The sequence below is a fragment of the Anabrus simplex genome, chromosome 8 (genome assembly GCF_040414725.1).
Source record: "Anabrus simplex isolate iqAnaSimp1 chromosome 8, ASM4041472v1, whole genome shotgun sequence".
Taxonomy (NCBI): domain Eukaryota; kingdom Metazoa; phylum Arthropoda; class Insecta; order Orthoptera; family Tettigoniidae; genus Anabrus; species Anabrus simplex.
Genome location: NC_090272.1, coordinates 31,738,565 through 31,766,037, shown reverse-complemented (window position 1 = coordinate 31,766,037; position 27,473 = coordinate 31,738,565). Strand labels below are relative to the sequence as shown.

The window sequence follows — 27,473 nt, the reverse complement described above, 5'->3', positions numbered from 1 at the left end:
TATTGAAATTCGGACCTTTAATTTGAAATTGTTTTTCATTTTGTTAAAAATGATTTTTATGGCATTATTTAAAATTAAAAATTCTCCACGTCATGATAGAACGTGTCTTCCGGAATGTGCAGGGGTATATTTCCGCACTTTCACTTTGACTTTGGTGTGTCAACAGTGTGCTTCAGAGTTGCCAAGTTCTAGTGAAATCATAGTTCTTTCGTATTCTTACTAATTTTCCTTTAAGTTCTAGTGTGCAGTTATAAAGTTATAAGGGAGGTCAACAAAGGACCAAAAATAAAAACTGAAATAGCTAAAGGATTTGGAATTTCAGTGTCCAGGCATTTAACATTTTTAAAAAATCGTGAGAGCACAGAAGCTCAAGAAATGCAGTGCATAAATAAAGCAAAGCGAATGCAAATTCAAGGAACTAAACACTGATTTGGAGTGGAATTGATTGAGTGATTTCGGCATGTTCGAGCGAACAATCCCTGTTGATGGTGAGATTATTAATTATTGTTGTTGTTATTATTATTATTATTATTATTATTATTATTATTATTGAATATCCCGTTACAAACCCTATTTTACAAGTAGTATATTAGGGCTATAGACAGTGAGACTAAGTTAATACATGACAATTGAATTTAAAATGGAGACGACTTAACAATGAGGTGGAGAAATTTATTATTATTATTATTATTATTATTATTATTATTATTATTATTATTTTATTGCTATTTGCTTTACGTCACACCGACACAGATATGTCTTATGGTGGTGGAGAAATTAACAAACACTTTATAACAGCATCATCTCTGAAATACCATAGTGAGAGATGCTCCATATTCTATATTGCACATGTTTAAATGCATTAATAACTAATACCTACTCCTGTCAAAAGTTGGACACTCAAATAAAAGATGAACATTTTGTGGCATTTCACAGGTGCAGCTGTAGGGCTTCTGAATATTGATTCTAAAGCTCTCGAAGTATGATACAAAATTTCCATGTCCTGCCAGAAACTGATTTATAATATGTTCATGTTGCAATAACCTACTTTGTAGTCTGTCTTGAATATTTGGAAAGAACAAGTCCCCTGTTAGCTGGCCGTTTGTGCTGGTGATCCATTGGTTGTTTTACGTATCTTGTGTATACTCTCTCAGTTTCTTTTTTACACGAGACGTAGGGCACTTTTCATACATCAACAAAGCGTCAGAAGAAGTAGTAGCTGCTTTGGCAAGTTCATCAGCTCTCTCATTTTCATTTATTCAGTCATGACCTCGGACCCATTTCATGCTGACATGTTTACTGTAGCCTAATGTGTGATCTTATATTAACAGCTACTGGTTGAAAGGTGTATATATTATTTTGTTTGGTGAGATTATTAAGGGGAAGGCGAATGAACTGGCGCTAAAGATGGGCTGGAGTTTCAGTGTTCAGACAGGTGGCATCAGCATTTTAAAGAATGGTACAATATCACGTGGCAGGCAGTGTGCGGAGAAAAAGAATCAGTGAACACTAACAGTGCAGACAGTTGGTGAGAAAGCTCACATAATTCATATGCACCGAACAATATCTTCAATGCCGATGAGACTGCATTGTTTTGTAATGCCAAGCCCAAACGGACCTGAGGTTTTAAAGGGGAGAAGTGCCATGGTGGGAAATTTTACAAGGATAGGGTTACAATCCTTCTGTGTTGCAATGTCGATGGAAGCGAGAGACTTCCTCCCTTCGCCATAGGCAAGTTCGAGAAACCATGATGTTTTAAGGACATCAGGGACTTTCCGTGCTAATTCATGGCATCTAAAAATTCCTGGATGACAGGCAAAATTTTTGAGGAGTGCTGGTACGTCTTGACCGCAAAATGACATGCCAAGACAAAAATATACTTCTGTTGTGGGATCAGTGCACTGCACACAAACATAATTTAATTTTAAACCATAAGTCTTCTTTTCCTGCCGGCTAACACTACGAACTACTTGCAGCCCTTAGATCAAGGTATAATTTCATCTCTAAAACATGCCTACAGAAAGCGACTGGTGCATTATTTTCTCCGTGAAGCAGCTAGAAACATTCCAGCAGGAGAAATACGCAAGTGGAATGTGATGGATGCAATGCAGAAGGTGACAGTTGCCTGGGACACTATTCCTTCAACAATCAAGAACTGCTTCAAGTGTGGTTTTAGTTCATTAACTCCTTCGGTGGCGGGTTTTGGGAGACCTCCTGTGCCAGAAAAGTGAGGTTTTTCGGAGGAAATTATTTATTTTTAGGAAGCAAGGAATGAGTAACAATTATTAAGGGAACACATTCATATATTATTCAAGGTTAATAAAATCTTACTTTACACTCTATTAACACTTTTTTACAGTAGGCCTGTGATATAGTTTCATAAAAATCATAAAACACTGGTGTTTTGAGTAGGACCTATACTGTCCTGTGAGCAATACATTCTTATTTCATGCTTTTGTATTATTCCCATCAGCAACACTAACGCAATCAATTGCCAAGTTTTGTAAGAGTTTATTTTTTCCAAAACTGTGCCCTTCCATGCGGAGATTTATTTACAAGTTTTTCAATGCAATTTTAGAATAGGGCCAACGAATTTTTTCGGGCACTGTCAAATTTACAATTTCATCTGTTACAATCAGTTCAAAACAGTCAATCGCACTCACCTCTAATAATCCTCACACCAGGATTTGCCGTAAATGGAATAATATTAGTTTGCGCACTATCCCCAGGCTTACACATTTTCCAAACGAATGTATATTCAACATCTACCATCACCTTAGCTTCTGACGTAATACCTTCTTCACTTTCACTACAATTACTGAGGTCATCATCTGAAGAATCAATAGTACCATTATAGCTACTATCAGAAATACTAATGTCACTTAGAGATTCATCTTTGATGTAGTTCCTTATTTTGTCTTCAGACAAACTTCTCTTCCGTTTCGCGCTCGCCATTTCTGTTTACCTCGTCAGCTGGCCAGAGGTTGTATATGTAAAGTAGAAAAGATAAGGCATATTTTAGGCCAGACGCTTCGTGAATACAGCTGGAAATCCTCCCGCCATTTGTTGAGAATGCTTGAAAACATTTTCCAAAGCGATTAGAGCACCCGAGAAATTATTGGGCGATCGCGAAATGAACACTGCAGCTAAACGAGAATTTCTCGGGCGGTGACGTTATGGGCAGGCGTGCGCCACCCGAGATTTTCTCGGGCGTGCCACTGAAGGGGTTAAATGAAGTAGAAGATGACAATGAAGATGAATGGAGGAGTTATGGTAAAAGCCCAATGTTGGTATAACTTTCGTCGAATACATCGCCATAGACCATAGGGAGACTACTTCAGAAGAGAGTGCCCGCCATGAAGATCAGCTGTGATCACGTGATGCCAGGGCGACATGCAGCTACAAGATGAAGATACGGCGCAAATGGCAGCTATTCTGTCGAAAAATTATGTACTTGCCGCTCTAGCCGTGTTGGATTCTGTGCAAGTGATTCTGATGACTGTACAATTAAGTCTATGGCCCATATGGAGCAGTTCATAGCTAGTGTTTATAAAAAAAATATGAAGCATTCTCTCATACATTCTTTCTTTAAAGACCCATTTTCTGATACGGAGTCAGGGATCAGGCAAGATGAAATTATATGGCACGTTCTTTATGGCACATGCCCTTCCTGATATGAGCCAATGAAGATTAAATGAACGATGGTGAATGAGGCAGAAGCAATCTGCTGTGGCCTAGAAGTGAAAATGTGAAACCTCAGAAAACCATTCTCAGGATAGTCGAAAGTGGGGTTTGAAGCCTCTCAACTTCCATAGCCGTAGCACATGAACGTACACAGCCACTCCGCTCGGTATAAACTAGGGACAAAAGAGGGGGGGGAAAAGAACCAACAGACTCAAAAGCAGAAACCAACAAACTTGGCCGTTATATTATACCATTAGATTTGCAGAGAAGATCTAAGCTTCATCCTAAAATACCAGGCTTCTATTTCTCTACTGATGTGAAAACTGAAAATGGAAAGCAAAAGCTATCAACAGTGATTTCATGTGTAACTCAGCAGGGAACATACCAGCATCAATTCCAAGACCTATCTCAGTAGACATAACTAATTCAGATTAAGAAACCAATGTCAACTTTAATATCAACACATGAACAGTTAAAACTTCCTTGATTTGGCCTTCTACTGGCCCTACACCACCACAGTAATCAATAGTACATAAAATACAAATTACTGAACTTGGGAATGGAATTTACCACAATTGGAAACTGGAATGGAGATGCTTAATGCAGGAACATACTTACCATGACTCTGATAAAACATATCGATGTACTCCACAGTCAACAACGGTTGGGGCAAGTCTCGTATAAACCTCTTCAACACAGCCATGATGTCATGACAGCTGACGTGCTGCATGAGCTGGTCCACCCGCTCAGGGCGGCGGTAGAATTCGTTTTCCAACTCGTTTCTCAATGCTTCTACTTTCTGCTCAAGACCAGGTACACGTAGTATTCCTTCCTCCCGCAAGCCGTGACGCTCTGCGTGAGACAGCAACTGTAACAAGACAGGTTTCAGAGAGGCATTCGCAAAGACTGAAGTAGCTTCTGTTGAAGTAGTTTTAGTATACATATGCGTTGAATGTAAGCTTTGGGAAGGCATTCTTTCCAATTATATTAGTTTTGTTTGTGAAATTAATAACTGGTTCGATAGAAGGCAGTTCGGTTTTAGGAAAGATTATTCCACTGAAGCTCAACTTGTAGGATTCCAGCAAGATATAGCAGATATCTTGGATTCAGGAGGTTAAATTGACTGTATCACGATTGACCTGTCTGAAGCATTTGATAGGGTGGATTATGGGAGACTACTGGCAAAAATGAGTGCAATTGGACTAGACAAAAGAGTGACTGAATGGGTTGCTATATTTCTAGAGTAGGCGAAGCTTTATCTGACCCTGTAATAATTAAGAGGGGAATTCCTCAAGGCAGTATTATTGTTTTCTTATATATATAAATGATATGAGTAAAGAAGTGGAATCTGAGGTAAGGCTTTTTGTGGATGATGTTATTCTGTATAGAGTAATAAATAAGTTACAAGATTGTGAGCAACTGCAACGTGACCTCTATAATGTTGTGAGATGGACAGCAGGCAATGGTATGTTGATAAACGGGGTTAAAAGTCAGGTTGCGAGTTTCACATATAGGAAAAATCCTCTCAGTTTTAATTACTGCGTTGATGGGGTGAAAGTTCCTTTTGGAGATCATTGTAAGTATCAAGTGTTAATATAAGGAAAGATTTTCATTGGGGTAATCACATAAATGGGATTGTAAATAAAGGGTACAGATCTCTGCACATGGTTATGAGGGTATTTAGGGGTTTTAGTAAGAATGTAAAGGAGAGGGCATATAAGTCTCTGGTAAGACCCCAACTAGAGTATGGTTCCAGTGTATGGGACCCTCACCAGGATTACTTGATTCAAGAACTGGAAAAAATCCAAAGAAAAGCAGCTCAATTTGTTCGGGGTGATTTCCGACAAAAGAGTAGCGTTACAAAAATGTTGCAAAGTTTGGACTGAGAAGAATTGGGAGAAAGAAGGCGAGCTGCTTGACTAAGTGGTATGCTGTTGACAGAGCAAACAGAAGAAGGGTGGTTACTAACACAATGGTAGATAACAAGTAACAACTTACAACAAACACTGAACATTATTCCAGAATCTACCGGCATCTCTCGACAAAGGTCTCCGACAATATTTCCTACCTGTACAAAGGGCCACTTCATCTACAATAATTCAACTAATGTTTCAGTTTCGCCTTTACGTATATCTACCTTTGAATGTTTTAATACCTTCATGCTTACGACCTTAACGTTAGAGAGGTAACTTAAGGGCCAACCTTTTCAATACAAAATAATGTTATAATGGTTAAGTTACAACATGTTTACTTGGAACTAGTTTCAACGCTATTTAGCATCATCTTCAGGCAAAATGTGAGGAATAAGCGTACTGTAGGTGCATATATACAAACATATACATTACACAGAATGTTACAGAATTATGATTAAATAAGAGTAAAAAGAGTGAATGGGTATTAAATTACAAGTTCGGAACTTGTCAGTCATTATCAAAACAGCCCATGAAGGGTAAATTAAAATTGTACAAACAGAAGTTATGACTCAATAACACAATCTTTTAAAAATATATATATAACACTCTAAAACTTAAGTTCGAGTTGAACTTGGCAGTTAAAGATTCAAATTTGTAGTCACTTTTCATTAAATGCCACTTGTTACGAGTATAGTAAACATATTTTTTGAGCTTTTGACAGAAATCCAAACCAAACCAAATCCCATGGCACTACAGCTCTGGAAGGGCCTTGGCCTACTAAGTGACCGCTGCTCAGCCCGAAGGCCTGCAGATTATGAGGTGTTGTGTGGTCAGCATGACGAATCCTCTCAGCCGTTATTCTTGGCTTTCTAGACCGGGGCCGCCATCTCACCGTCAGATAGCTCCTCAATTCTAATCACGTAGGCTGAGTGGACCTCGAACCAGCCCTCAGGTCCAGGTAAAAATCCCTGACCTGGCCGGGAATCGAACCAGGGGCCTCCGGGTATGAGACAGGCATGCTACCCCTACACCACGGGGCCGGCTTTTGACAGAAATACAATCTTCAATTTGCGTAAAATGTTCCTCTGAGAGCTTTGAAGTTGACTGTGCTATTGTCTGTGGTCATTGTTGTAACGTAACATGTAAGGTGGAGACCAAGTTTTTGAGCCAAGGTGTAAAAAGGAGATGTTTATAAATGACCACAGACAATAGCACGATCAACGTCAGAGCTCTCAGAGGAACATTTTACGCAAATTGAAGATTGTATTTCTGTCAAAAGCTCAACGAAAATGTTTACTAAACTCTTAACAAGTGACATTTAATGAAAAGTGACTACAAATTTGAATCTTTAACTGCCAAGTTCAACTCGAACTTAAGTTTTAAAGTGTTATATATATTTTTAAAAGAGTGTGTTATTGAGTCATAACTTGTGTTTGTACAATTTTAATTTACCCTTCATGGGCTGTTCTGATAATGACTGACAAGTTCTGAACTTTTAATTTAATACCCATTCACTCTTTTTACTCTTATTTAATCATAATTCTGTAACATTCTGTGTAATGTATATGTTTGTATATATGCACCTACAGTACGCTTATTCCTCACATTTTGCCTGAAGATGACGCTAAATAGCGTTGAAACTAGTTCCAAGTAAACATGTTGTAACTTAACCATTATAACATTATTTTGTGTTAAAAAGGATGGTTTTTGTTGTATATACCTTAACATCTATATGCCGGGCTGAGTGGCTCAGACGGTTGAGGCGCTGGCCCTCTGACCCCAACTTGGCAGGTTTGGTCCTGGCTCAGTCCGGTGGTATTTGAATGTGCTCAAATAAGTCAGCCTCGTGTCGGTAGATTTACTGGCACGTAAAAGAATTCCCGCGGGACTAAATTCCGGCACCTTGGGGATCTTCGAAAACCATAAAAGAGTAGTTAGTGGGACGTAAAGCAAATAGCATTATTATTAAAGTTCTATAAACAAACAATAAAAATTGAACTGAAAAACTACACTATTCAGAACAAAATAGACAATTAATGGTGGGACGGCACAGTGTGAAATGTTCACTAAATAGCCAAGGTGATAGATTACACAAAAATTAAATTATTATAATACTACTACTACTACTACTACTACTACTACTACGAATGTTTTCATTCCTCCTCTGAAGGGGGAGGCGGGCCTCTTAGACGGTGACGCAATCTCTCAGGCCGGGAGATATGTTATGGTCAAGGAGATGCTCGGAGAAAGTGAGGGGGTTGGCAGCCATGGCCTATACTAGGAACTGTCCCGGCACTCGCCTTAGTGCAGGAAAATGGAAAATCACGGAAAACCATTCTCAGGACAGCCGACGGTTGGGACCAGCCCTGTCCCGTCTCCCGAATTCATAGGCATACAGCCACTGTAGAGCCATGGCCACCCCTCCTCTGCTTGGTTGGCCGGTCAGAGTGCAGAGCTTTTTGACGATGGACCAGCCGTGGGCACTTATGGGCAGAGACCCACTCTGTATCTACCGACGATTGGCACTCCCATAATCTTACAATAGGTATAGCAGTAATTTCCTCTTCACACAGAGGAGACACAAACCTTCTGAATCACGAGAGGCACCAGGACTTCTTCTGGAGCAAGCTGGTTGTCCTTCATGAGAAGTGTTGCCAGAGATACGCCAAATACGTTTCCTTCTGAAAAGCAAAACATTTATTTCAAAAAGTTTATTTGTATCAAACTCGCCTGTTAACACAGCGAAATGACATAAAATAAAATAAAAAACTGTTTGAAAAGATCATGTATCATTTTCAGTTCCCTGAAAACAACACAAGGGTAAGGACTTCATTACAGCTTCGATGTGCTAGAACTTTGACTTGATAATCTAGGCATACCTCATCTTGTCAACAGCAGGCTAAGGAATGATAATATGCACAAAGTCTCTGATAGAAGTTCTTCCTGATATTAACCAAAATATATTTTGTAAAAAATATTCTCTTATTTAATCTCACATAACTAATAAATCTTATGTCTTCTCATACATATGTTCACGTAACATTTGACTGCGATATTCCTGGGCTTCCTGAAAGGTCACAAAGTATTGGAGCCACACTTTTCTGCAAGTTTCACCATCATCTATATCACTTAACTGAGAATATTTTATGGATAGTTTTCTTTCCATTTAGTTCTCTCTTATTTACTGAACTGCTGTTGGGGAGGCCATCAAATATTGTCCCAAATTCTGCCACCAGATGTCAGATGGTCTGCCCCGTTCCTTGACAGTTACACTCTAGTGATAACATCTTGTTGCACAGATCTGCACAGAGTTGATCCTGATTCTGTTTAAAGTCGACAGGTTCTTCAAGGAAGATAAATTTGAGAGGGTTTCTTCCTTTCATCTATGGGGTTGTGAAACACAGAGGTGGGTTCAGTCCATGTTGATGTAAATGAAACTGTTATCCTTCCAACCGTTAGGTTGCTATGATTGGAAACCTTTTACAGTTGCGTCTCTAATTAGTGTTATAATTTAAGCTGGAATGTTACAAAGAACACCAGAGGAATATTTCCTAAACTACAAATGTGAAGTTGACACCATTTAGTTCAACATCAGAAATTAGCACATAAAGACAGAATTTTCTGAACAGTGTGTTATGTGGCATTCCTCTTATCCTACACTTCCAATACTAAGGCCAGTATTCACCAATGTCAGTTACTTTAGCTGATATCTTAGATTTCCAAAACTCGGATAACGCTCACTTCTGTATTCACCACAGAATTTCTTATCTCGGTTTACCAAAACAAAGAAAGAACCCTAACAAGGAAACAATGAGGGACAAAATAAGCCACCTTTTCCAAGTGAAACAACCCCTTGGCGAGATTTGTGTTGAAGGCAGGCTGAAATTGTTTGGTCATATCAAGAGAATGGACCCAAAAAGAAGATGTGCGGTTTGAGAATGAACTTGAAGGCAAAAGATCAAGAGGTCGGCCAAGGGATGGATGGATGGATGGATGGATGGATGGATGGATGGATGGATGGATGGATGGATGGATGGATGGATGGATGGATGGATGGATGGATGGATGGATGGATGGATGGATGGATGGATGGATGGATGGATGGATGGATGGATGGATGGATGGATGGATGGATGGATGGATGGATGGATGGATGGATGGATGGATGGATGGATGGATGGATGGATGGATGGATGGATGGATGGATGGATGGATGGATGGATGGATGGATGGATGGATGGATGGATGGATGGATGGATGGATGGATGGATGGATGGATGGATGGATGGATGGATGGATGGATGGATGGATGGATGGATGGATGGATGGATGGATGGATGGATGGATGGATGGATGGATGGATGGATGGATGGATGGATGGATGGATGGATGGATGGATGGATGGATGGATGGATGGATGGATGGATGGATGGATGGATGGATGGATGGATGGATGGATGGATGGATGGATGGATGGATGGATGGATGGATGGATGGATGGATGGATGGATGGATGGATGGATGGATGGATGGATGGATGGATGGATGGATGGATGGATGGATGGATGGATGGATGGATGGATGGATGGATGGATGGATGGATGGATGGATGGATGGATGGATGGATGGATGGATGGATGGATGGATGGATGGATGGATGGATGGATGGATGGATGGATGGATGGATGGATGGATGGATGGATGGATGGATGGATGGATGGATGGATGGATGGATGGATGGATGGATGGATGGATGGATGGATGGATGGATGGATGGATGGATGGATGGATGGATGGATGGATGGATGGATGGATGGATGGATGGATGGATGGATGGATGGATGGATGGATGGATGGATGGATGGATGGATGGATGGATGGATGGATGGATGGATGGATGGATGGATGGATGGATGGATGGATGGATGGATGGATGGATGGATGGATGGATGGATGGATGGATGGATGGATGGATGGATGGATGTGATTCAAAATGATTTAGTTGGGCAAGGTGTGGCTTTGCAGCAGGTTATGGAAGAGGACACCTACATGGACAGAAATAAGTGGGAAGTGCTCATTCACCATACCTGGGAAACTGGAGCTGGTTCGATATGATGATGAACTGCCATTATGCCCCTATCTTTCTATTATACAGGGTTGTCAGAAAAAATATGAACCGGCTGTATAAGAGTTAGAGGGTTGGTCATACTGATAAATAACTTGGGAAAAAAAAAAAAAAAGATCCATTCATTACCATAACAACTTCGATGGAGAAATAGAAGCCATCTATCTTGCCCTACAAAATTTGATTTATAGAGTCAATTCAACTGAAAAAGTAGTTCTACTCACAGATTCATTAGCTGCCGTACAAGCAGTATCCTCAAATACCAAACCCCTCATCATCAAGAATGCATGACAAACATCTAGTAAAAGGTTTAAAAGAGAAACATCACTTTACACTGGATACCTGCACATGTAGGAGTAGAAGGCAACGACTTGGCAGATAAATTACCAATAAAAGGCATATGTACCTACATGTGAACCAAACCTCTGGCATCTAACTCAATCAAGAAGATAATCACAACCCCTTAAAAAATGGAAGAAAGAAACTACCCAACTTAGTGCAATGAAAAAATAGAAAAAAATTAATGACCCATAGAAAAAATAAATAAAAGCAAGCCAAGGAAAGAACGAGTGGCGATCTTTAGATTGGAAACAGGACACGACTGCTTAGCTGCACATCTAGCTAGAATCAAATTATACCCGACAGAAAAGTGTACCAACTGCAAAATTACTGGATCAGTGATGGACTCTAAACACCTACTTCAGTGCACAGGACTCAACCCAACCCAACAAAAATAAGGCAATTTACCAGCCCTCTACTGGACAGCCAGATACAAGATGAAACAAGACTCTGTTCCCTAACACACCTGTACCCATTAATATTACTGTTGTCCGAAGATATCAACTTTGAATTGGAGTTACTTTCCAATAAGAGCCATAGGTTACAACAATATCTCACACCGTTGTCATTTTATCAGCTCCTGAAGTTCGCCAAGCAGATCACTTCATTTGTGAACTGAAATGGGTTTTGGGAGATGGTGGTATGGCTAAAGAACGGCTTGAGAGCCATGCCGAGAAATCAGCATCAAATACACCTGTCATTTCAGAGCTCCACATTCAGGTTCCTCCCCTGGTGAAGTTTTGTTCTTAGACTGGTGCTCTGAAGCGAGTCTTAAAGCCACGGGCAGATTTATCAACATCAACTCGCAAACCTCATTTGAATTCGCCCGTGAAGTCATCTGAATGGCAAACTTCACCAACTGATAAATTGACAACGGTATGATATATCAGATCACTCTTTTTCAAATTGCTTATCAGTATGATCAATCCTCTAATGCTCATTTCGTTCACGTTGTTTCTGACCAATCCGAATAACAGGATTTATTACTAATAAGAAAGACAGTTTACAATGCCTATCTGTAAACTACTGCAAAGGAAAACAGTGTTCTCCCCTAAAATTTTCGTCAACTGGGTGGCAGGAATGACTAAATGGGTGCAGAATACTACTTAAAAAAATGTCTATTTATTCCTCTCAGGTCATTAATAACAACATCAGACAGGCAAACATTAACTGCAAAGTTGAACTATTTTAGTGTTATTATCATGAACAAGGCGTAACACAGTATTTTGTACTTCTAATGTCCTACTGCTCGTTCATAACCATGTAACACCAGGGCTTACTACTCTGTTGATACGGAGTGCCATACAGGTTTGTGACAAGATGAGGAACCGAGTGTTCGTATGCGATTCCACGCTAATCCAGACACCGCTCGCGCCCAACACAACGTAATAGTCAAGCTAAGCATTTAAACTTCGATGTAATTGATGCAATTTTGCTGACAATAATGAAGATTTATCATTTAAATAAACAGTTTTACAGTATTTACACTTTAATTTGGAGCTTCCAGTGACTTACATATGCATTAATATTATGGAAATAGCACATATCTAGATCATGTCAGCCGGGCAGTCTGTAAAAATGGCAGGGCGGTGCACCCATTTAAAAGGTCCTACGGAGAACAGTGGAAAATCCTGTATATCCTCTGAGGATGTACATCAACCTGCCCTTCCAGCCCCATCAAGTGATACAAAGAAAAATAATAAAAAACACACACACACACAAAAACACACACACAAAAACTAGAAAAGCACAGACTCTTCAATTTGTCAAAACATGCATTGAGCTTCTCAACAGAAATGTTTCAGGTAAAAAACTTTCTTTCACCAAGATATTAAAAACATGCCTACCTTCTTTGCGCTTTCTTTTCGGTGGCTTCCTTTTATGAAATGCAATGTTGTGTGTATCAAACAATGCCGTGACATCCATCAAGAGCAAAGGTCGCAGACGAGAAAGGTCTTCCTCGCCGAGATATTCCACCCAAGTACGACCCACAGCATTTTCCCTGAATGCTAGTGACGACTGGAAAGAGAACAACATTGATCAATGTTTGGAGAGACAAAGGAATACGAACATTAAAACAAGAATAATAGTCGGGAAAGGAGGGAAGAGAGTATTCAAGACCTGGGATGTAAAATAGGGGTATTTACACTTTTCTTTGTAAATAGGCTCTAGTGAATAGTCTAGATCAGACGACCTCAAACTTTAAGACTAAAAGCTTACTGTGCTCCTGCAATATAATTTCCCAAAATGATAATATCTTAAAAAATTAGTACCTGGGAAATTACTAGTGCAGTTTTTAATTGATTAAAATTCTGTTGAATGAAATTACTGCTTTAAAATAAACCAAACATGGCTCTTTGATTAAAAAATATTACATGCATATTCTAGAAAAAACAGTCTATCACACAAGATTCATGTAAATGCTTAAGTTCAGCAATAAAAAGACATTTGGAGCTATAGTTTTGGTACATTCGGATATCCTCATCCACGCACATTTCGATTGCACTCAGTTTACACTCAATGAACAGCAGAATTACACATAATTATTCCCAATACCTAGCTTCTGTTCACTCTCAAAAATGTCTGCAATGCAAAGAACTATTCAAAGAAAAAAAAAAATAATTCTAGGGCAAGAACATGACTAGCTTTCATGCAGCTCTATTTTCAAGTACATGGTAGTAATAATACTAACAGCAGGACACAGGCTTGCAAAGCGTGGTAGTAATTAGTGTTAACATTTTGGCAAATGGTGCTGAAATGAGTTGTGTTAAGTCTGTTGCAAAAATATATCAGTCCTTTTATATGGCATTTGTGAAAGGTTAAAACATAGATTACAAGTTCCAAAATATAATCCAAATATGAACTTAAATGTATATAAATGTATTTATGTGTGTGAGTGGGTATGTATATTTCAACATAGCTCTGGATTGCATGGAGCAATTTCAACCAAAATTTTTTCACGCATAACTTTCTATCTGGAGAAATGTACTGTGTGGATTTGGTCCTGTTTTACGGTCGGATACCCTTATGCATGCCAACCCTATGTGAAGGGATGCATTCACCACTGCGCATTTCTGTCCTGGTTGGTGGTGTGGAGTGTAAGTGAACTGGGACAAACACCTAGTCCCTAAGTCAGAGGAATTAACCAGATGCAGTTAAAATCCTAACCCGGCCGGGAACTGAACCCAGTACAGTCTGAACTGAAGGCTCTGACATTGACCATTCACCCAAGGAGCCAGACAGATTTCCTATTTAAAGGAGAAAAACTGAAGATGAGTCAGTGATTGAATCCAATAGAAAAATAAATGTTAGAACAAACCGATACCAAGCACACGTGTTGTGAAAGCTATATACAGTAAAAACCTCGTTAAGAGAAAAGGTACTACTGAATATGCCAATAAAATCTATCCAACAGTGATATGGAAACACTAAATACAAATTTTTCCGACACGAGGGCATTTTATATTGTGTTTTCATGGGGTATGGTGTAAACTATATCTACCACTTCTAAAGATCAAAGGAAAGTATTAAAAGGTGTGAAAAACATGAGAGAACAAATATGAAAACCTTTTCTGGTAGGGCTTCTAAAATAACAAGTGGATATGGGCTTATATTTACAGCCGGATGCCCTTCCCGACCCCAACATTACGTGAAGGTTATAACTATGTTTATTTTATTTTACGGTATACATGAACAAGTCCTTTATAAAATAATATATTTATTCTCTTAAATACTTTTCTCTTGTCCCTTTTCAAAATTAATATTGAAATTATTTCAATTACTGTTATCAAATACCATAAAGGCTCAGAAGTTTTGCAGCACATCCTTTTGAGAATCACTGCTCTAAATCCTCACCTTGATCTTCTCCAAGGCGTCACGTGTAAATGGCTGATACTTGTGTTGTACTGCATCTTCAAAACCAAGATGTCCGTGAGATCCTGTTCGTCGTAAAGGAGGGCGAGCTGCCGGCAACCGCTGATGGCCATTTTCCTTCACATGTGGTTCGATGTTGTACAGATTACTGTGACTTCGTGTGATCGATGTATGTGTGTTTCTGAAACACAGGCAGAAACACAAAATTTTTAAATGACTGAACTGTCTTGAGAGACAATAATGAGCCAAATCTCTGTCATAAAGGAGTTCTATAATACAGTATTGAATGTAACGTAGATCCTGCATCCTAGTGCCAGGATTTGATATTTCAACTTTGAACACCAGCCACATACATCTGATCAGCTGCACAACGCAGTTCGAACAAGTAATATGGCCAATTCAATGTAGACTTTGCCCTGCTTTCTACTTAAGCTTAACTACCAACACTCCAGCCAGGGGAATGTCGCCACTCGGTAACTGCAAATCCCCATTTACTTTTGGATCCAACACACCACAGACGGTTAATGTCTTTCGACGTTTACTGCCACTTTCTTGCTCAGGTTCACCAATTTTAACATTAGATAAACTCTCCTTCCTCACCATGTAACAGTGTCTACATTTCAATAAAGGCCATCACAGTTTTAACTCAATCCTCCAATAACGAAGCTGCAGCTGAAAATTTCAGACTTACATGCGTTTCTTTAGTGTATACTAGATCGACATGGTATGTCGCTGCTCTCTGTTTGTTTACTATGCCTAATACACATCATCCAAACCAAGTGAAGGGTGGATAAAGTAATCAGGGAGGGTATTCTAAAGTATAATGTGAAGAAGCTGTAGGTGTATGTACGACTGGCCTACATGGCAATGTATTGTCTCCGAGAGTTCACATCCTTTTGCCAGCGTAGGCACCAGGCCGACAGAAGAGACTATACAAAAGTTGTACCAATATTAAGCGTATTAACTTTGGGACCAGTTTTGACACATTTTAAGTGTCATCATCAGCCGATTAAGAGAACAGGGCAAAAGGAATAAATGTGTCAAAACCAGTCCCAAAGTTAACTAGTTGTAACTTAATATTGGTACAACTTAATAACAGTGTATTGAAAACCTCTATACTTTCTTTTTGACATTATACAACAGAAAGAGAACGGTGGTGGTGTGGTGGTGGTTATATTTTGCTTTTGTTAACTTTCTTGTTGAGTAGGACATACAGCTAGTACCTGAAGGACTAGTGTTGGGCAGCGGAAATTAAGCCAGCCAGCTGAAGGGACCAACGGCTTCCGGTGGAGGAGTCCTCTTAGTAGGGGAATGAACCTTCAGTGGAGGAAATGCCACTGGAATTCTTAACTGAAAGCAGTTGACCCCTACTGGGCAGCTTGTGGGCAGCGTCTGTTTTCCAGGTTAGGAGTGGCTGTTAACCTAATGTGCAGAAAGCAATGGGAAACCACTGCACAAGCAAATGCTCAAGAGGAGCAGTCACGGATAGAAGCTTGAGCGAAACTGTAGATCATCAGCTTCTGAACCCAAGATCCAGCACGAGAGTGAATGGCAACAAGGCCTCTCAGGTTGTCAACCAATGAAATCCTTGAAGAAAAGTGCATAATATGTTTAATTTAGTGACTTAAATGTCAAAACGTTGCTAAAAATGGGAAAACTGGAAGAAATCAAATTTGCAATGCAAGGAACAGCACTTGATATTTTAGAAATATGTGAAATAAGGTGGTCAGGGAATGGGGACTTCTGTTCAAGTGGATTTAGAATACTCCACAGTGAAAGTGAAAAGGAGGGAATGAATGGAGTCGCCATGGTCTAATCATGTGATCAACACATCATGTAAGCGATAGACTGATGATGATCAAAGTGAAAGCCACTCCAGTTGATCTAGTGATAATTCAGGTATACTGCCCAACATCAAACATTTCCAACGAAGAGGTAGAGATTGTCTACGAGAAGACTGATAGCTTGTTAGAGCTCATAAAAAATAATGATAATGTGGTCATAATGGGCAATTTTAATGCCTCTGTTAGTTCACATAACAGCTTGAAATATGCTGGTAAATTCAGACTAGGAAACGTGAACAAAAGAAGCCAGAGACTTCTAGAATTTTATGAACATGACATGGTTATAACAAACACATTCTCTGAAGTACCTGTCCGAAGAAGATATGCATGGAAAGCACCTGGAGATAATGCACGGTATCAGATTGATTATATATTAGACAGCGATATCGAATCCCGATAAAATCCAGTCACATCTATCCAGGACCTGATGTGGACAGCAACCACAATCTTGTGCTAGCCAATCCAGCATAAATGGAACACACAAAGTTTACAGAACACTGGCATACAGAAGGTATACAAAATTAAAACTAATAATTTAGCAGACGCTCTTCACTGACAGTGCAAATTGGGAGGAAGGAAGGAATGGTACAACAACTCAGGCTGCTGAACAAGTGCTGGGAAGGAGACATTTACAACCGAGGAAGCCATGGATGACTCATGAAATCATAAAGCTTATTCATGAAAGGAATAATGAGGAGAATAGGGAATAAAGAAAGCTACAAAGAAATTACAAATCAGATCACAACAAGGTGGGATGAAGAGAAGGAGAACTGGATGGAAGAGAAAGTGAGATTACAGAAAACAACATGATCGGAGAACAAGTGGGAAAGGCATATTTCAATACCAGAACCCTATAACACAAACCAAAAACCAGAAGCTCCACAGTCAAAGATAAAATGGGAAACCCCTGTTTAACACCGAAAGAAATTTTTGACCTTTGGAAAGAATACACTGAAGAAGGAAATGATGTAATACAACGAGCTACACCAGATAGACGAATGTAGAAAGGGTCCCTCAATCTCGCCTTCCGAGTTAATGCAGCATTACACAGTCTCCAGGAAAAGAAAGCACCAAGTCCAGATAATATTCTGGCAGAACTTCTGAAACACACTAGTGACGTTTTACAGCTGGTACCAGATTGCTACGAGAATGGCATACTCCTGACTTCAATAAAAGCAGAACTGTTGCAATACCGAAAGAAAGGAATACAGTGGACTGTTCAGATTATCAAACTATCACTCTTCTGTCTCATACCTCAAAAATACTGCTCAACATCATCAAGAATAAAATTAAATGAAAGTCAGGCCCTGTATTTAATTCTGGAGAGAAGATTAGAGAAGGATAGGAAAGTATATGTGACCTTCATTGACTTATAGAAAGCTTTTGATGGAGTCAACTGGGAACAGTTTTTCCTTACCATGAAAATAGGATGAATTGATTGGAAGGATAGACGCCTCATACTAAATTTATACAGAATGCAGAACGCTGATTTTGAAATCAATGGGACAAAGAGAAATGCTAAAATAAGAAGAAGAGTTAGGCAAAGATGTCCACTCTATCCTTATCTCTTCAATATGTTCATTGAAGAAGCCATCAAAGTCATGAAAGAGAAAACAGGCCGGTATCAAAATTAATGGTAAACAAGTACATACTATAAGATTTGCTGATGATATTGCCATACTAGTAGAAATAGGCAAAAGTATGCAGAGAATGATCAATATACTAGCAGAAACTTTAGGCAAACTGAACCTCAAAATTAATGCAAGGAAAACAAAAAGCATGACAATGTGTAAATTTAAGAAAACACCTATAACACACATCAAAATTGGTCCTGATATAATTGAAGAAGTGAGACAGTTTTGCTACGCAGGAACCCTAATCACGAGTGATAATCGGAGCATTTCAGAAGTCATGAAATGGATGGCAATGACAAAGAGACCCTCCACGATAAAAAGCATCTGCTGGCCAGCAAACATATAGATATTCAAACTCAGAAGGCCTTTGCAAAAACTTCTGTATAGAGTGTGCTTCTGTACGGTTGCAAAAGCTGGATATTAGGAGAGCAAGAAAAGATTATAGAGTCAACCGAAATGTGGATCCGGAGGAAAATGCAGAGGATAAGTTGGACTGTAATGAAGAGAAATAGAGATAGGAGAAAAACGGAGTCTGGTAAGTGAAACTGAAAAACTGAAAATAAAATGTATTGGTCACATTCTACCGCATGAGCAGTTCCTTTGTAACATCACTGAAGGACGAATTGCTGGGAAAAGAGGAAGAGGTCGACCCAGAGCGTCTTATGTCAAGAACCTGCATCTGAGGATGAATTACAAGACCTACATAGAGTTGAAAAGATTGACTCAAGATAGACATCTATGGTTGCGGAAACAAGGCTTAGACTTAGTACATCTCGATACTGCCCATGATACAAACAAATACGAAGAGCAGAACAATGCAGGAAACTCACTTGAGCAGTTTGCTCCAATCAGCTGGGTTTATTTTACTGGTAGGAGGTGAGCCAATAACAGGTTTGTGGTACTGGTACTGGTTGTAGTTCTCCTCACCACTGCTGTGCGTCGTCGGGTCACTGCCGCTGCGAATCCTCTCTCTGGGACGAGGCAAGTGGAGAGTGCCGATGGGCTGGTAATGTAATATCTCAACTCCTCCTGCAAAGAAAATAACATCACAGCAATGAAAAAAGTACACTACATACTTGTGATGAATTATAGCAGGGACCACTCTGATGAATAGGAAGGTGGAGGGAAATATCAAGGGTCCTCTCAAAATAGGGGCTCCAAAAATAAGAATTCAAAATTGGGGAAATTATTTAGAAATGTCTAGAAGGTAGCATTCTGTGAAGCAGTTGTTACCTAAGGTGAAAGAACTGAAATTGTTACAACTCTGGAGTCAAACCCAAATATTCAGCACTGCAGATGGACAATATACAAGAGTATTACCTTGGATCATTGGTGCTGATTGGTAGTTTATGAAGGTATCTGCCAGACAAAAGCTTTATGAACCAGATTCCCCGCCCCCACAATGTAAAAAAAAAAAAAAGATAGAACGCATAATACTTTTTGTGATTTATTGTGTAAGTAACACAAAGAGATTCATTATCTTACATGAGTAATAATGGAACCAGCTTTATATTAATCACTTTCTAATGGGTGAATATTTCGAGAAGTAAACAATTTGACAGAGGTAATATGAAATGGCTTTTAGTGCTGAGTGTGTCCAAGGACAAATTTGGCTTGCCAAGTGGAGGTCTTTTGATATGATACCCATAAGCGACCTGCGTGTTGTGATGAGGATGAAGATGACACGTACACCCAGCCCCTGTGCCAGCAGAATTAACCAATTATGGTTAAAGTTACCGACCCTGCCAGGAACCAAATGCAGAACCCTTGTGACCAAAGGCCAGCACACGCTAACCATTTAGCGATGAAGCCGGATATTGACAGAGGTGATTTTAGTCTAGATCAATGTATACCTTACGGTTGCCACTCGTCCAGCTTTTGGTGGGATTGTCCCAGAACTTAACACACAGTCCTGGGTTGTAGGCAAAGGGCTCCGGAATGCACCGTCGTCCCATCTTACAACAACTTTGAAATTTATATGCACCGCAGTCACAGACAAGATACACATCCACCACTAACATTCATAGTTGGCTGGGAGTAGGACGAGAGAATGCTGCATGCACATTCCCCTCCAATTCCCACTGGCTAGCCTGCTGGAATCCTGCACTCGGCAGTTCCGGTTCATTGTGAATAGAGTAGCTAGCAGTGATGAATTTAAACAATTTTCAAGCCATTAGATCTTCGTTATCACTACTAATTTTGCTGTGCACTGCATATTATAAGACAATATTTTGTTGTTTATCAGATGATAAGGAAGATGTGGATAATCCAGGAATTCCTTGAAGTTCTGTTACACCTACAAAGCAAACATCTCCCACACTGCCATCAAAAAAAAAAAAAAGTTAAATGATACTGTTTTTCAACAAAGACTGGTTGAAAGACAAGAACTTTGCCAAATGTTTTGTGAAGGAAAATTAATTGACAGTAAAATGTGTACTGTAATTGTGCCCAGGGCAAAAACAGCTGTAATTGATCATTTAAAAAAAAAAAATCATGTCATGTTGGAATTGCAATGGCATAAAAATCAAACCGCAACTACTTTCCTAGAGATAAAAGCTGACGACATATTGGTATTATAAATTTACTCAATCGGGACAAATATTTCAGGTTCCCTATGGGAATCAAAATCTATATCATCTGATGGCCAGGCAGATATCAATTTTTGAAAATGAGAAAGTCTCTCATAGTGCACTGGCACTGCCGGTGGCTCCAAGTAGCCTATGCAGTGGCCTCCACGGTATGCACTCGTCTTGGTGGGTATTTACCAACTGATGAGCCCAATTAGCACACAGGGGCAAAACGCTAGCAACCATGAATGAGTTAGCTGGAAATGTATTATGTCCATAACGGACCAATTATATTGGTATTATAAAAAGTGATGTCGGGAAAGGATGCTGTCACCAGAGCAAGAGTTGCACCTGTCTATCATAGCATGAAACACTGCCAAAGTTACAGCTAGTTGGACTACCAAATGAAACTGAACCAAATGCTTGTCAACAGTAACAGAGCAGCAAAAATTATGTGTGGTAGAACGAAGCCAATCTCTCTCCCTCTCTCAAAATGCTCCTGGCCCATTCAGTCCAGATGCTTTAGCAGGAAAACTTCCCAATGCATTGTATTTTTCTGCATTTTCTGATGCATCAAACCAAGGTAATATTGAAACTTCTCCATATGCAGTGAAATATTTTGAAGGGAACATGGAACATGTCAGAATATCCCAAAGAGACTAATGAAGACATTTTTTGTTCTGTGAAGAATATTACAGAAGCTAATGTCTTTCACCTGAACCACTTAAGCACATACAGCATTGGTAATGCACCTGTTAATTACGGCAAGAACAATTACGCTTTTTGTGTTACTTAAAAATGAATTCAGTCCATCCTGAAAACAAACTGCAACCGTCATGTTGCAACAAATGCCATCAAACATAGGCTTCAAACTTTTCCCTATGACACTGAAGCTTTGATCCTCAAGATCTACAATGGGTTTGGTTCTTCAAGTCAAATGTCAAATTTGCAGAATTTTTAGAGATGACTTGCTCACACACGATGGCCATTTCTGGTTCTTGCAACTGAGAGAACTGTTCATTTCTGGCCTGCCATCAAGTGATATTTTTTGTCAATGGGTGAAGAAGACTGTTCAAAATTAATCTGGAATTTTGTAGCCCCAAATAGAGAAGATGATGCTGAAACTGACCATTCACTTCTTCAGCACATCTTGCCTCTATTTGAAAAAAAAGTTGTTAGGAAACTGGAAAACAACTCTATTGTTTGTGTTCAATGGGACAGAATCTTAACCTTTAGACTCAAATAAGCTATCTGGTTACACAACTCCAATACAGCAGTATTTATTTTTCTGGGGAAGTTTTGGTGTAGTACTATCTATTCTTACAACTAAAACTGAACAAAAACTGAAAGGAAGTTTTTTATACAATTAAGTAGATCTGGAAATGAAGAATTTGTAGTTTGTTGTTTACTTCTACCCTCTGTAAAATATGTAGGTTGAGCCATGTCATGGCAACTATTTTTTTTTTCTCGCAAACAGGAGTCAACACCGAAAATTTAAGATATGCATTTGGAAAGATACGGTATGTACTTGCGTATGATGCCACTTGCTGGTGTATATAAACAACAGTGCGGGTCTAAGCATGCCCCCAAGTTCAGTGTGTGAGTGTTACAGAATGGAAGTCAACAAGCAGGAGCAATGATTGTATATTAAAATAGCAGTTCTCCGCGTAATGGCTTCTTGACTTTGGGGATTAGATCATAGTCACATAATCACATAAAGCGAGTGTGGAAGAACCTGTGTAATAGATAAAAAAAACTTATAAATAATAATGTGGAAGAACCTGACATCTCCACCAATGTAAGCGACGCTGAATGATGGCTGCTGTGTGAACTGTTGCGTTCTTCCACACCTGAAATGCTGAAAGCTTAAATGATGCTGTTTACGCACACCATTCTTGGAAGAAACATAGCCGACATTTGAGAACAGGGGATTAAGGCTCTCAAGAACAAGCTAGAGAGCAGAATAAAATTTCACTTCTTTGGAAATGAAGTTCATAAAATCCCCAAAAAACTCACAAAAGCTGAGAGGTTAAGTTTTTAAAAAATAGGCAGAATTTTTCATCCAACAGTAACATAGCAAAGAAATTGTGTGCGGTACAACCAAGCCAATTTCTCTAAAAATATTCTTGGTCCATTTAGTCAAGATGTTGTGGAAGGAAAACTTCACACAGTGTTCTATTTTTCTGGTGAGTCTTCATGCTCTATCAACTATAACTTTTCTGAGAACAATGTGTTTCACATCATTGCCTGCCTTTTGCTGAGCAAGAACAGGAAGATCTTTACTTGCAGTGGGGATCAGTTTCAAATGTTGTAGACAAAACCAAACCAAACCAAACCCCATGGCACTACAGCCCTTGAAGGGCCTTGGCCTACCAAGCGACCGCTGCTCAGCAACTTAATGAAAAATTGGTGGTCGGGTGAAAGAAATCAGATGTAAGAGAACTGCAAATCAGAGTGAACTTTTCTGTACTTTATGAATATGACAAGCAGATTAGAGCAGATGTAGGATGCAGTAGTTACGTAGAAATGAAAAGGTTAGCACAGGATAGGGTGGCATGGACGGCTGCATCAAATCAGTCTATGGACTGATGACTCAAACAACAACACATGTTAAGCTTTCAACTTTTAAAAGAAATAGACAGGAAGGACTGTTGAAAGCAGCACAGAAAAACACTAAATATGTATGGGAAAATTGCAATAGAGTATACAAATTAAGGACATGCTCTTAATATTCATTTTTTTATTATACTGTTCCCTCTTTAAAAATGTTTTCATGTCTAAAATAGATTATTATTTGTGATAGCTGTAAAAAATTATGCTAACAAGAACACAATCTTTTAAAAGAAATTTCATATTAATTTTATTGTCTTCCATTTCTGGGTGCTTGTGGGTGGGAGGCCTTTTTTCCAGCAGAGGGATTCTTGAAAGGTGGCAAATCCTAGTATACCTTGATGATGTATTATCACAGAAGAACCAATGACAGAATTGTCTCCAAAACAAGAATTTTACTACAGTGGTATTTAGGTACCATACCTGAATCTGAAGCCAAAGATCCCTTTCCTCCACCCCAGGCCCCAGGATGTCTGAATAAGATTGACGGTCCATAGCTGTCTGAGGGTGAAGTACTGGGTTGTCTCCGAGCAATTTCCTTGGGCTGGCTGCGGTAACTCTGATACTGACCATCCGCGGTGACCGTAATGTTCGTGATGTTCCTGTTCAACGGCCCTTCTGTGTACGACCATGGCAACTGCGGAGCAGGCTCCTCACAGGGAAGTTCCGAGTCCAGAGAGTCGGGGGTGGCACTGCGGGATCGAGTTCCCGTACTCGAGTTCTGAAATACAAGGCAGAAAATGGATTCTTCTAATGAAACGAAGCTATCAGCGCAATAGTGGCCTAACCAACATTACTGAATGAAATGTTTAATCGTCCTTTAATAGCCTAATCTGACTGTCTAGAGTGGCCAAAGCAGTTTGTCGCCAACCTTCAGGATGCTTACCACAAGCACATACTCGTGCACCGGATTCCTGCGCCATAAAGGGCTATTATAGGCCGATATTGCATTTCATCCAATTGGTTAGACCACTACTACGATAACAGTTTCAAATATACCCATATATTATCTTAACATGATGTGCAAATAGCTTGAAAATTCTTAATTAAACATCCGATCCTGTCTCCCCGATGAAGTAATAATGGAAAGTAGTGATGTGACCTCTGTAAAACGTTAACTTGATAAGATTCAAAGATACGCGGCAACACAAGGCAGAAGCGCTCGATGTTTTCGACTTCGAGCAATCCGAGCTTCGAGAATGCGAGACTAAACAGCAGAAACACGTTCCGCGTTTACTGTAATGCCTGTAGGCAACGTAATACGAGGACGGAATCTTACCAACGTGCCCGCTCAGTAAAATTAACAACGCGTAATTAATGCATAAGTATTTTGAAGGCATTGCGAAGTAGACAATCAATCGATGGGTTGAAAAGGGGAAGAAACATTCTTACGGGTAAAGCAAAAACATGTAATATGAGAGTAGCTACAACCAAAAAGTTCAATCTGACAACCGTATGTGAGCAGCAGGAACTGAGGAGGTTCGATAAGACAAACACGCCCCCGTAACTCGGAGGAAGATGTTTACCACGTTTACATCGGGACTGAAATCTATTTCAGTACACTTACCGTACCGTAATGAATAGATCCCCGTTTACATGTAGCCTACGCCTAGTATTGAGTATCGTAGTGAATCCTGCAAGCAAGATCGGCATAAATAACGATAGGCTATATAATCCCGGTTATATCGACAACGCCTATATTTTTTTTTTCAATATACGTTATCGCGTCGTGATAATTTCAAAACTTCCAAGGTATCATGTTTTGTTTAAGAGATACGTCTTATGGCGACGATATGACACAGCTAGGAGTGGGAAGGAAGCGACCGTGGTCTAAATTAAGGTACAGCCCCAGCATTTGCCTGGTGTCAAAATGGGGAAACCACGGAAAACCATCTTCAGGTCTGCCGACAGTGGGGTTCGAACCCACTATCTCCCAAATGCAAGCTCACAGCTGGGGGCTCCTAACCGCACGGCCAATTCGCTCAGTACTTGTCATGTCTTGTGATGATGGCCACTTAATGTCTCTAAACCAAAAATAATGAAATACTACCTCTTCTTTTCAAATGATTGTATTATACCAGTCCTGTGCGAAGAAAACATTTCTGTATCCACAAGTGTTCTTTTTAATAGCTTAGCGAAGTAAGTAGCCTAGCAAGTTAACTATGGATTTATTAAAAGCACGTCTATGGATGACTATTCGTAATTTTCTCGTGATATTCAATCGGGTATCGATTATGAAGATTGATAACGCAAATTCATTATGAAAATTATTTTCAACAAAACAAACATGGAGTGTGCGTGCAGTCGTTTTCAATAGGAACCGGTACGATCCGCGTGACATGGAACTCAATTCAAACTGAGTACGATACGACCCCATATTTTACGTATCGACCTAGAGTGAATCCGGACGGAGTCCCCGCTTACATAGCGTTTTCAGTACGGAAAGTGTACTCAAATCGATTTGAATCCTACATGTAAACACCCTAATTAAAAGGTCTCGATTTTACGATTAGGCAATTGAGGGCAAGTATTAGCCTACGTAGAAATTCCAGATGTTTAATGAGTGTAAATGCAGGGCTGGAAGGTAGGAATATTGTGAGCGCTCACCTCAATATCTTTGAAGACGTCCCGTATGTCCGGCTTACGTTGTCTTGCCCGATGTTGACGGCCAGCGCGCTTGCGAACTGTGTGGTTCAGGGTGCGGACTCTCCGCTTGACAGCCTCCGCTTGGTGTTTGGGCAACAACCTGAGAGCAGGTTCCAACTCGTGCTCCGCCAGCTCACGACCCTGCGAGAAGGGTTCCGTGAGATGAGGGAGACCTGCAGCGCGCAGCCAGTCCGCCTCCTGTTCGCCTTCTGTAACAGAATAACAAACAATACGTCAACATGGGTCTTCACTATATATTGTAGACATGAACCAGGGATTAGGACAGGAAACAGCCGTGGTCAACGGGAGAGGCATTCTCCGGCGGCTGAAATGGCAAACGATAAAACTTACGTAACTCAGATATACCCAGCGTCCTTTAAAAGGACAACAAATATTCATATTAGAATGATCAAGAAGGCTGGGACAGAGTAAGCCGTTATAATAAATCCTCTTTGGAGTAATCAGGTCTTTATAGTAAAGCTTTGTTCCCAATATATCATTGATGTGAAAAATGAACAAGTAGGTATGTCATAATGTTTTACGCGAAATTGTTTATAGCGGCATGTATTTGTTGTTTAATATATATATAAAAAATCATATTAAGTTTCAGGCAAGCCAAACATGTCCTCGGGCACTTCCAGCACTAAAAGCCATACAATGAATAAATAAATCTGGAAGGACAAAGACAACAATATTTATAATAATACACCCACATCGCTACAGTAAACAAATCACATTGTTAATTGACTAAAATAAAGGTAGTGACATTATGCTTTGTCGCTTGTCCACACCAGCTACTTGGAGTGGATTACATTCTCGTAAAAATTTTAAAATATTAACCACTTTGAATCTGAGTAGAATGGCTGATGCTACATTAAGAACTAATCGCAATGAATAGGCATAATACATGTCCCACTCTTTACAGATAATAGTTTTTATTTTATTTTATTTTATTTTATTTTATTTTATTTTATTTTATGGTTTGTTACTTGTTTAACGTCACACTAACATAAAACATTTTCGATGATGAAAATGAAATGTTGTATGGCTTTTAGTGCCGGGATATCCCAGGACGGGTTCGAATCGCCAGGTGCAGGTCTTTCTATTTAACTCCCGTGATGAGGATGAAATGATGATGAAGACAACACATACAGCCAGCCTCCGTGCCATTGGAATTAACCAATTAAGGTTAAAATCCCCGACCCGGTCGGGAATCGAACCCGGAACCCTCTGAACTG

General features: G+C 39.6%; 1 protein-coding gene across 3 annotated transcripts in view; it reads right to left on the bottom strand.

Moving 5' to 3' along the window:
- The window catches only part of conu (Rho GTPase-activating protein conundrum), a 434,374-nt gene that overhangs the window by 29,055 nt on the left and 377,846 nt on the right, over positions 1–27,473 (bottom strand). For all 3 annotated transcript variants that reach the window (XM_067153082.2, XM_067153083.2, XM_067153084.2), the window contains 7 exons: positions 26,197–26,444; positions 24,013–24,310; positions 19,243–19,441; positions 14,917–15,115; positions 12,909–13,080; positions 8,184–8,278; positions 4,303–4,552 (listed from right to left, as the gene is read on the bottom strand). In XM_067153082.2, coding sequence (XP_067009183.2) covers positions 4,303–4,552; positions 8,184–8,278; positions 12,909–13,080; positions 14,917–15,115; positions 19,243–19,441; positions 24,013–24,310; positions 26,197–26,444 — 1,461 coding nt within the window. The remainder of the gene's footprint in view (positions 1–4,302; positions 4,553–8,183; positions 8,279–12,908; positions 13,081–14,916; positions 15,116–19,242; positions 19,442–24,012; positions 24,311–26,196; positions 26,445–27,473) is intronic.